The sequence below is a fragment of the Anser anser genome (assembly GCF_964211835.1).
Source record: "Anser anser genome assembly, chromosome: 7".
Taxonomy (NCBI): Eukaryota; Metazoa; Chordata; class Aves; order Anseriformes; family Anatidae; genus Anser; species Anser anser.
Genome location: NC_139727.1, coordinates 30,966,385 through 30,977,845, shown reverse-complemented (window position 1 = coordinate 30,977,845; position 11,461 = coordinate 30,966,385). Strand labels below are relative to the sequence as shown.

The window sequence follows — 11,461 nt, the reverse complement described above, 5'->3', positions numbered from 1 at the left end:
TCCCGAGCTCCCTGAGGGGGGCAATCAGCTCTCCTAGAGAATTAATTGATCTGCTCTTACCTTACCTCACCCCTCTCGCCTCCCCAGCTGCTGGCTCCCGTGCTCAGGTTTCCCAAGGAAACAGAAAGGAAAGCCAAAGCTCCTCTCTGGTGACAGCTTCTCACCTGAGATTTGCTTCCCAGGGAAGATGTTACAAATGGATTAACCCCACGGGGCACAGGCGATTTATAACCCACCCAAAGCTTTAGCATTCTCAACCCAAAAACTTGGGAATGCAGCTCTTAGATGCGCCACAGCAAGGAGCCAGAGAGAGCTGAAGAGCTTCCAGTTGAGGCGAGGTGTGAAACAGCTTGGAGATGTTGGCGTTCAAACACCTTTTTATTAATGAAAACCACAACAAACACCTCCTGCAGCGGGTGAGCACGGTGGGCCCTTCATGCCCTGTGCCTGGAGTGACACCAGGGGGTGGCTGGTGGCCCCCATGCCAGTTTGTTGCCGCCCCGGGGCGCAGCGTCCCCGCCACCTGTGCTGGGCAGGAAGTGGGGGCCGCGCTGACTGCAGGCTTTCGTCTGCAGCGAGACGGCACGGCTTATATAAAAGATGCATGAATCAAAACAGAAGCGCCTGCCCAGCCGCTGGGAAGTGACGCCACCATGAGTCATGTCATTTTGTTCAAAAAAAATCCTCCCCCTCACCGTCTCCCCCCTTTAGGCTTGCACCTTGGGGCGCTTCATCACTTGACCCAGCACTGCCTGCCCTCCCCACACCACCTTCGGGCAAGCTTCTTTCTCGGCTGGCCTTTTGGCACAAGCACTCCTGCAGCTCCAGCTCGCTCCAAGGATGACAGACATCTTGCTTTTCCTCACAGTTTTTTTTTTTTATTATTATTTTTACACTCCATAAAAAGTTGCAGGCTTTCCTTCACATTCACGAGATCTTCTGGAAATTATTGCCATTTCCCATACGTATTACATATAAAAAAAATAAAAAGGTCAACAGACAGAGCAGCTCCTTCCGAGCTTCCTGCAGACAAACTCAATGCAAGAGAAACCAGTTTTCACAGAGGAAGGCTGGCTGGAGGTGACCACACACACTAAGCAAGCCACATAACACTGAACAAGACCACTTTACCACGCACAACACACGTCAGAAACACTTGGGAGGGACCAAAAAAGCCAAGCTTTTCCTTTTTTTGGTGTAAAAAAATCCAGTAGTTACAGTGTCATCTGATGGGAAGTAACTTGGATGAGGGTTGCAGACATTCAAGTATTCTAGGGCTGTTCTTAAATAACGGGTGGGAATATAATAGCTCAGCAGGGTAACCTGATAGTTTAAGTTCCTTGCTTCAGTTAAAAGCATGTCCAGTACAAAGGCAAACACAGAAGTACGGGAAATGCCACACCTGAACGGATCCATGGTCCAGTTTGGTCTCCAGTTACACTGCGGACAATACCTGGCACTGCAGAGACTGGAACAGGAGAGGGGATTTTCACCTGGTTGTGCAAGAGGGGCCAGGCAGGGAGCCCCTGCCCACCCGGCGCATTGCTCCCTGAAACGTGACGCTAAGAGGGAGAGGGGAGCTGGGGAAGCAGCAGCACGCTCTTCACTCCCACCACCCCTGCAGATGCCAAGGTGGGGCTTTTCGGTTTGCTTTCTTCCCCACAGCTGCTGTTTATTGCTTGAAAACTTAAGGTTCTTCTCGAAAACAAAAAGGGAAGGAGGTGGGAACTGGGAACATACAAAATGGACTTCTCATTGCTTCCCAAGAACCTGGAAATACAGTAGTGGCTGCACACTCTGGATAAAAACCTAGAAAAGCACTTTTTTCTTTTTCCATTTTTTTTTTTTAAAAAAAAGGACATTAAAAGTTCAGAAAGCCTGCCACACGTAGAGCATCAGCATCTCAGTCAGCATACACGTATGGGAAGTTTCACCCACAATGACTGCTCTGTCTTAGACTAAGTCGGTGAGGTTTCTCTATTGCACGTTCATGAAATGTTCTTGTCGGGGTCACAGTTAGGATCAGAGGACTGCACCAGCTCCGGGCTCCCCGGGGCGGTGGGGCTCTCAGCACGATGAAGATGCTGTCATCGGGCTGAGTTTCAGCTGGTGGACGGGAGAGTGGATGGGCACAGAACTCAACACTGAGGTAGGAAAGGCGAAACACGAGCCTTCAAAATTTTTGCCTAACGTCAGTTCTTCTGCAAAAAAAGACGCGGCTTCTCTTTTGCACGAGGCGACAGGTGGGCTGGGGGTGGAAGACAAGATCTCTGACTCATATTGTAGTAACTGTCCCATGAAACCAAAGTTTGGCGAGATCAGGCTCCGGCGCTGCTTGATGTAATCAAAGGCCTCCTCCAGGCGGAGCTTCTTTGTTTTCATGAGATACGCCATGCAGATGGTAGGAGAGCGTGAAATCCCTGCTTCGCAGTGCACCAGGATCTTGCCCCCCGTTCGTCTGACATAATCTGGGGAAAAAAGAAAGTCATTGCAGACATCAGCTGTCATTGGGGTTGGAGAGGACGCTGTGACACATGCCCGAAGCTGACAGCGGAGCATGGCACGCAGCCACTCCGTCAGCACAGCAGCCCTGCTTCTGTTGGGCACTGAGGGTGACTTGGAGACAGAAAGGAGTGGGACAAAACCCAGCCCGAGATGGAGCTGAGCTGCTGCTGCTTCTGATCTGTGCATCCCGGTTTGGTTCTGTCTCCATTTTTAACAAAGTCCTTCCCACGTGCCTATTTCTGCTTTGGTTTAATTCACTTTTCAGAGAGCTGAGGGACAGTGTGGCTATCTGGGCTGCGCTTGGGTTTGCTGTTCCTGTGTTTTCTGCCTGTGGCCCAAAGCACTGACCCTAGGCCAGCCTGGCCAGGCCCTCCACCACCAGGTATTTCAAAGGCAAGAAAGGAGCTGGCTTCCTCTCATCAGCTTTGCTAGAAAAATAGGGCTTTTCTTAAAGTTCTTTAAAGCCCCAACCTGAGCCCCTGCTTGGCCGGTTAGCAGCAAGCAGCTGTGCCCAGAGGTACCCTTGGTGGTACCCCTGGGTGGGGAGGCTGTGCCTGCTCCCTGGGGCCCTCGCCACAAAGCACAAAAGGACTGGTAGGCAGCTGCTAAGTCCAAGCATCCCTTAACCAGGCTGTAATTAAGTCAGGATATAAAAGGCTTATGCAAAGCACCCATTTTACACAACAGGGAGCCACTGTGGTTACTCACACAACACAATGATTGTTATTAGATTAAAGAGAATGTGCTTAAAATAAGCCCTTTCCACACTAAAACAAAGTTCAAAAATAGGCATCCTCTGGTCTCTTGCCTTGAGCAAGATGTTCAAGCTCCAATTTATGGAGAAATGCGCCAAGTGTGGTGCTCACTGCGTGGCACTGAAACAGAGCCGAGCAGGTTATCATTTCCCTGTCTTGGACTGTCTGCTGGGGGGCCAGTGCCACCACGGCCAGTTATACTTCGCTACTGTACAAAATAGGGAAGACACAGATTTGAGTCATTCCCAGCAACTCCACCACACACTTTTATAAAAGTGAAAACCGAAACCACCCTCAAAAAACTTTGGGAAACTTCCAAGTGACTCAACTACTATCAGAAAGTGCTGGGGATGGGACGGAAAAGTGAATTAACTTTTCCCTGAAAATTGTGAGAAGTCCTTTACCAGGAAGAGAAAGGTCTTGGAGGGCACCCTGACATTGTTTTTTTTTTTTTTTTTTCCCCCCTCCTGCCTGCAGTGTCAAAGAGCTCAAATTCAGATGGGTGATGAGTCTCAAGTCCGTAACTGGGGTTTTATTCTGTTTCCTCTGACACACTCCTGGAGAACAACAGCCCTGTTTTCAACACGATCCCCACCCAGGCTCAGGCTGCTCCACCCCACAAATCGCACTGTGGTCCTGACGGACCAGCCTCCCCTTTGCTGTGCCACTCACCTACCCCAGCCTGGTACAGAACTGGGAAGGGATGGCCCTTGAGTTTTCCAAAAGCCTTTTTTTCTTCCCCACTGGGGTATTTAAAGGGCGAGATAGTGATATAATTACAAGGAGAAATAGGAACAGGTCCGTGATAAGGGGAGATGCTGGATTTCTAAGATCCTGACTCGGGGGGGGGTGTCCCAGCACAGCAAGGTAATAAGCTAACCATGCATTCACCTGGCTTTTACAGGGCCTGAAAAACATGTATTTTTCTTTTTTCATCTCCACAAAAAATCAATAGACTTCAGTGTTACTCAGCTGTACTAATTTGCTCCCCTGTAATGCTGAAGTTACACCTAAGCTTGCTTTGAAAAGAAAAAGCTAAGCAGCTCACTCGCCTGGTGGCAGTGGGGAGGGGGGCATTTTCCTTCCTCAGCCTCCCAAAAAAACCTTGCTCTGAGTGTCCCTTCCCTGCTGAAACCTCTCTGCCAGGACAGATGCTGGGGAGGGAGCTTAAACTTTTATAGTGACATCTGTGAACATACAGAAAGCGTCCTCCAGTGTGTATTGTAAAATAAATGAACGCATAGGAAGATACGGACATGTGTTAGAAATGCATCTTTAAAAGAGTAGGAAAAGTGTGCTTTCCCTGCCACTTTGGTCTTTGCTTTGCAGCCTGCTTATTTGTCCTTAAGAACTTGAAATGCAGCGACGTAAGTCGGGCACTTACCGATGAAGTCGATGGCTTCCTGGAAGTGCGAGCTGATGTCGGCTGTGTGGCTGTCTTCCACCGGGATCCACTTGTAGCAGTACTGGTCCTTGAAGGGCTCCGAGCTTTTCCTGGAGACGTTGAGCAGGGCCGTGATGTGCAGGTTGGCGAGAAACTCGCACTTGGAGGCGTGGTAGGCACTACCAAGGTAGAGAAAAGGCAGGATTTCCACCGGGCCACCCTGGAAGAGAAGGAGCAGAAACACGTGAGCGACACCACCTTCCCACGGGTATTTTGAGGCCTGATATCACAAAGAGAAAGGCAAGGGAGCCTGAGTGGGTGCCCGCTCCCTCCCCCCGATGGTTTTAGACCCCGGTGTCGCTGCCCAGTGAATCATTGCCATGGCACAGCCCACACAGGAAGGAGGTTTTCATTTTCGTGTCCACATCTGCGAGGCACGAAGCCGGAGCCAGCCCACTCACGCAGGAGGTTTCTGGCTTTCGTCAGAGCGCTGCCCCTCAGGAGGGGCCCGAAGCGCTTTCATATGCGGGGCCCGTCCCCACAGGGCCTTTGCCAAAACGTGTGTGAGGCGGGGAGGTAGGAGGAGGAGGCTGCCAGAGCTCAGCGTGGGGCTCGGCCGCTCTGCTCACACCTCCCGAGCCCCGTAGCAAAGCAAAACCCCAGCGGGACACCCCGTCCCCAGCAGCGCCGCGGGGCTCGGGCTGGGGACACCCCCTCCCCTGCGTCACCGGTGCCACACAGGGCCACCCACCCGAGATGTAATCTCGGTTCCTCCTTCCCCAGAAGGAGAGGAGGCTGGGTGACGACACCGCCAGCAGAAAGCCACCGTCTGACACAGACGTGTCAGCGGGGCCAGGGCGGCAGGTAACTTTCCATGATGCGCCAGCGCTGCCGCCAGCTCCTGGGGGCGAGAAATCACCTTTCCAGCCCCCCCGAGCCACCCAGCCCAGCCGGTGCCACACGCTGGGGACAGCCAGGAGCCACCTACATGGTGGGGTGGAGGCTGGGACCCCCCCAGAAGGCACACGGGGGCGGCTGTGTGGCGGGGGCCTGGTGCGGAAGCAGCCCGACCGCAGGGTGACATCTCGGAGCACACGTCTTCCCCGGCCCCGGGGGCGGGTGCGGGGGCATGGGGACTTCCCCCCACCAAAACCCCACGGGGCCCCGCTCCCCAACACCGGCTGCCGGGGCCTCCGGTGCTGCTTTGCCTGCCCGAGAGCCCCAGCAGCTCCATTGTGTGCCTGGGGCTGCCTGGCCATGGGATAAATAGGCCCTAAACGCAGCTGTGGGGCTTCACAGGTTTTTATTTATTTATTTATTTAACCTCCTGCTGTTGCCTAAATGTGAAGCCAGGTGGAGGCGATGCTGACCAGCAGCGCACATTTATGTGGACAGTGACAACCTGTTGACAGCCTGTGCCAGCACTGGTGAGACACGTGGGATGTCACCTCCCTAGCCAGCCTCTAGAGCCATTACAACTGCTTTTCCGATCAAAACACGGCAACTTCTTGGAAGAACACAAATATTACCAAACCCCGTGCACCACAGCGGCTTGTACGCATCTGCCTTTGGGGCATATAAGGCTTATGAAGCCCAAGGGGCCAGGGAACAGAAGCACCAAGCCCGGTGGCACAAGATGACCCGAAGGGGAGGTGACCCCGCGGCAGCACACACCTGGTCGTAGGCAGGCTTCTGGTTGGCGCTCTGCTTCTCACAGTGGCTGGCGAGGTTTTTCTCTGCATCGTTCCTCTCGGGGGAAATGAGCTTTCCATCCACGCAGCACTCAGGATATTGCGAGTTAAAGGTTTCATATCCCCCTAGGGAAGGGGAAAAAAAAAAAAAAGAATTGCGGATGTTTGCACTTCCAAAAAAGTGGTTTAATTAAAGTGGAGGAGAAACAAAGCTTGGGCACTGGTAATGAAGTGGGACAGAGCCACACTGCCATTGCCCGGGGTTGATTAGGAGAAGCCTATCCCCGGGGAAGCAGGGCTGTTTAAGAGACTTCAGGCACCCAAGGAAAACCTCCGATACCACTGACAATGATTAACTTGCTAAAAGCCGATGGGTAGAGATTAAAACTGTTAGCGAGTGTAAATCTGTTGAGCCTAGGAAACATTAACCCCAGTGCGGCAGGGCCTGGGCTCCCTCCCCCCCACTGACACACGAGCACCGCTGCCAGCGTCAGAGAGGGAGCTCTGCCGAATTCGGCCTCTCCAGAGCTGTTATTGCCGCATGCGTTGGGGCAGCACAAGTGTTTTATTTGCATTTTTGAACGGACGCAGGCACACGATGCTCGCAGCCGTGCCATTAATCACCGCCGTGCACGAGACAGCGGGTTAATGAAGACAGTCCCACTGAAACCAATCTGTTAAATAACTGCTGTAAAACTTAATGAAATCCTGTGACAGCATCTGACAACTGAATAGCCCCACATGAGCTATTCCGCATGGTTAAATACTGCATTCGTTACATTCAGTGCACTGCTAATGAAAAGGAATTAATCCTATTATTACACTGTTACTCAAAGTTTGTCGTCAGCTAAATCATTGCCTGCTTCCAGGCCTGGAATAAGCTGCACAGGAGCACACGACCTCCAAAATGAATGCAAGTCTGGTAGCAGAAACAGCCTGCAAATGTCACTTGTGCCGCGTGTCTGCCACCTGTGATTTTTTTCAGGACAAAAGCGAACGGCAAAGCTCCTGAACAGGTAAATTCAGTAATCCTTTAGAGCACGGCCCTCGAGCAAACAAGGCTCTGCGAGCAAACCCTGCGATCCGCTTCGTTAACCTGTGACTGTTTCGCCCCGACAGGCGGCATCAGCACGGGTGCCCCGTTTCAAGGAGCGGTTTCCCAACAGGGGAAGCGCTGCAGATCCCGGCACCCGCCGGGCCTCGGCCACCCCGTGTGGTCCCGGGGCTGCCCCCCGCAGCTCCCCCTGACATTTCAGCCCCGCACCGCCGGTGTCTCAGATGTTTGCAATGCCTGAGCAGATGTGTGCTGAAATTCGTGACGTGCGGCTGTCGCCCACTCAGTCGCGCCGTGGGGTCCTTGTGTTGCAAGAGCACGGCACGATCCAAAGCCCACTGGGTGTAATGAAAGTCTGCTTTCCATGACGGGGGCCAGGAGGGTGACTTGGCAGTCACTTGGCACTCAGCAACACCTGCACCTTTCCTCCCACTCCCCCGGCCCCAGCCAAATTCAGCCAGCGCGAGGCAGCGGGTTGAGCAGCAATGCGACCGTGGAGACTGTGAAGAGGGGGGCTGATGAAATGATATCCCTAACAACTGGTGGTGGAAAAGCCAAACACAAGCAGCTCTCCAGCCTTTCTCAAACCAGGGTGCACTTTTAAATCCTCTTGTTTTACATAGCTGACCTTATCTTCCCCCTGCCCCCAGCCACTGCCATCACATCGGAAAAATATGTACAGTTCACGGAAATAGTCGTGATCCTCCTTTACTCCCCATGTTGTTGTTTTTATTCCTGAATGAACACAGGCCTGCCTGAGCCAAATCAGCGTGTGTGTTCAAACAGCCATGCATCTCATGTCTCTGGGGCAGCTCATGCATGCAGTTGGTGAATGGTTAATTACAAGCCTTGGGGATCAGGATATTTGCAGGCCATTCTTACAGTGAGTCATCTTCTCATCCCATCCTCCAGCAATCTCCTCTCTTCCCCCTCCCCACTCAACCTAGCTTCCCTGAGGTCATTTCTGCAAATACTAGATTGCTCATCGCAGAGAGCTGTGCTGTGCTTCATTTTTAATCAATAAATAACAGAATCCTTGTCAGCACCAGGGGGCTATACATTATTTTATCTTTCTGCGAGCTCTTCACCCACCACACGCAATCACTCTCGCCCTGCTGGGGCCGAGCTCACCCAGAACAAAACTGCACCTCCACAGATGAGAGATGACACACTCAGCCCCTACAAGACAGAAAGCGAGGGAGGGAAGGGGCCAGCACCCAGCTCAGCACCCATTTGCCCTGTGCTTGCTGCCCTGCCTGGGGCCAGACCCAGGACTCTTGGTGGGGCCTCGCTCACCCCACCACTGCTTCGGAGGTGAGACCACCGCAGCCCTCAAGTAGCCAACACCTCCTCCTGCCTTTCCCACAGGGGAGAACAGGAATATAACGGGGAACCTCGAGGAGCTTTCCCCCAGTGGTTTTACAGCCCATTATTAGCAAAGCTAAGACAGACGCACACGAGGCAGCAAAGCCAGTGCTTCGGAGCCCGAAGGTCCCTGCTGTGAGCACTGCCCGGTGCTGCAGGGTGACTTATTTCCCCAGTGTCACAGAAATCTTCCCCGCACCACAACAGCTTCCTGGGGGTCCGTGGCCCCAGTGAATCAGCAGAGTTGCCCACTGAGTCACACCGGATCTGAAAGGGAGCTGTGGGCTTCACGGGCCTGAGCCTGTTACCCGGAGGACTTCACAGCAGGGTGAAAAGGGGGAAACCTCCTCCTCCTCCACTAGGTAAGGGGAAACGCTTTCAGCCTCAAGTCGACAGACTTTCAAGAAAGAGGCTTTGCAATACACAAGAGATGCAAAGCAGAGCCCACGCAGAACTCCGCCCCAGATACACTGCCCACAGCCACAGCCACCACTTCAAAGCGTGGGGCTAGTGCATGAGGAGGGGAGGGTGATCTTGTGGCTACACGAACAGGCTGAGAGTCAGCAGAGATTAATTCAGTCCCTGGTTTGCCACAGACTTCCTAGCGTGACCCTGGAGATGTTTCTTCATCCTGACTTTAATGGGGTCCCTAAGGATTTGCCTGGCCCCACACAGCGCAAGCATCCCTGCCCCGGGGCAGCAGGTTTGGTGCTTTTGGGGCAACTGCAGCAGGCTGGCGGTGCTCGGGTATAGCCAGGGTCATGGCAAAGTGCCCTGAGAGTCTCCCTCCCCTTTGGTACCGGGCAATACCCGTGCTGGAGATGCCTCTACCCTAGCAGGGATGTCCTCTGGGCACTACTCATTATATAAGGCACAAACTGGGGGGGACACAAAAAAACCCTACTTTGATAAAAGGTTTAATAAAAGCCTGTCAATCCTGGCCGGTGAGGACACGCGGACAGAGTCTGAGAAACCCCAAATGGCCCGATTTTCTCCTCCAGCCGTGCCCCCTGCTACTGCCGGGGGCTCCCAGGGAAGTCCCCCCCCCGGCCGGCACCGCCGCCAGAGGGAACTGGGGGGGGTGAGGGCTTGGAACCGGGGAGGGCAAAAGGACAAAGGCGCTGCCGAGCCGCATGGGGGGGGGAACGGGCAGGAGAAAGGGCAGGCTACTCTGCTTTATTATTATTGTTTTATTATCCCCGGTTTACACGAAAGGAAAACAAAAACCGCAATCAAAGGGCTATCACGCACGTGGGGGGGGGCGGTACTGCCGGCCCCACAAAGCCCCGGGGTTTCGGTGGGGGCAGCGGCCCCGGGTGGTGCCGTTTCCCACGCAGCCCCTCGCCCTCTCGTTGTTCTCCCCCCCCCCCCCCCCCAACTTTTCGTCCTCCTTCCCTGCTGCTCTTCGCTACTCATCAGTCTTAAAGGCGATGGGGGGGGGGGGCGGAAAGGCAGCTCGGCTCAGCCGGCAGAGCCTATCCGGGATTTATCGCCAGTAGGTGGAAAAGCGATGAAATCCCGGCGTTACCCCCGCTGCCCTCCTCCAGTAAGCAGTTTAACCGCCCGGGCAGCGGGCGAGGAGAGGGGAAGGGAGCCCCCGGGGGTCGCCGCTGTCCCGGAGGGCTCCGGGGCCGGACCCTCACCGCCCCCCCCCCCCGACCCATGCCCTCCCGATCCGCGCCGCACCCCCCCTCGCCCCTCACCTTTCAAGAAGCAGACCCTGGCCCCGGCCTCGGGGAGGCTGGAGAGCAAGGCGTTGAGGACGATCTGCGCCGTGCTGTCCTTCTTCAGCTTCTGCCAGTGCCCCGTGCCCTGGTCCAGCACCACCACGGCCGCCAGGCGGGACGCCCCCGGCGCCCCCCCGTCTCCCCCCCGCAGCAGCCGGGCTCGGGCCGCCTCGTCGGGCACCACGAAGTGGAGGGGCACGGCCCCGCCGCGGGCCCTGCGCATCACCACCGAGTTGAGGTTGACGTTGAGCGAGCCGCGGAGGCAGGAGGCCGAGTAGGACAGGTAGGGGCGGCAGTCCAGCACCAGGCAGCGGGAGGGCTCCTTCCGCAGGAGCTTCCGCAGCTGCCGGCAGTCGAGGGACGTGACTTTCATAGCGCCCGGGAGCCTAACAGCCGGGGAGCCGCGGGGCCGTGCCGGCGGGGCCGCTCCGCATGGACGGGACGGACGGACAGACGGACGGGCGGACAGACGGGCGGACGGGCAGGGGACGGAGGCGCCGCGCCGAGCCCCACGCAGGGAATCCCGGCCGCCGCCGCCGGGCATTTATATGAATGGGAGGCCGGGCCCTGACGGCACTGCCCATATAAGGGGAGTGACGCGCCCGCTTTCCTTATATGGGCATCTCCCGCCCCGCGCCACGCCCCCCGGCGGGGTTTCCCCTCCCCGCCAGGGCGGCGGGCGGGGGCTGCGGGCGGCGTTAGTCAGGCGGGGGGGGGGTAGGCAGAGGAAGCTGAAAAACGCCGCAAAAATCCTCCCGTCATCGGGCCCGGCCTCCTCGCCCCCGTGCTGAGAGCCGGGGGGCGAGGAGGAGGAGGAGGAGGAGGAGGGGGGAGGGAGGAAGAAGAAGAAAAAAGGGAAAAAAAGAGAAGAAATAAGGGAAAAAAAGAGAAGAAAAAAAGGAAAAAAGGGGAAAAAGGGGAAAAAAGGGAAAAAGAGAAGAAAAAGGGAAAAAAGGGGAAAAAGGGGAAAAAGGGAAAAA

The 11,461-nt window shown here is 55.2% G+C and overlaps 1 protein-coding gene across 1 annotated transcript; it reads right to left on the bottom strand.

Annotated features, from left to right (window-relative positions):
- Positions 1–856: 856 nt before the first annotated feature.
- DUSP5 (dual specificity phosphatase 5) lies at positions 857–11,145 on the bottom strand. Its single transcript, XM_083843198.1, has 4 exons — positions 10,458–11,145; positions 6,319–6,461; positions 4,645–4,864; positions 857–2,468 (listed from the first exon to the last, which is right to left on the bottom strand). Exons 1-4 carry the CDS (start codon positions 11,023–11,025, stop codon positions 2,068–2,070), a joined length of 1,332 nt encoding a protein of 443 aa, XP_083699324.1. The 5' UTR covers positions 11,026–11,145; the 3' UTR covers positions 857–2,067.
- Between the last annotated feature and the right edge of the window lie 316 nt (positions 11,146–11,461).

What these genes read in the sequence shown, in the direction of transcription:
- DUSP5 (XM_083843198.1), bottom strand. Translation starts at nt 11,025, where the DNA reads ATGCCCGGCGGCGGCGGCCGGGATTCCCTGCGTGGGGCTCGGCGCGGC. An exon ending in AGAAGCCTGCCTACGACCAG is followed by an intron (nt 4,865 to 6,318) that starts GTGTGTGCTGCC and finishes CTTCTCTTCCAG; the next exon opens with GGTGGCCCGGTGGAAATCCT. An exon ending in GGAAGCCATCGACTTCATCG is followed by an intron (nt 2,469 to 4,644) that starts GTAAGTGCCCGA and finishes TTTTTTCCCCAG; the next exon opens with ATTATGTCAGACGAACGGGG.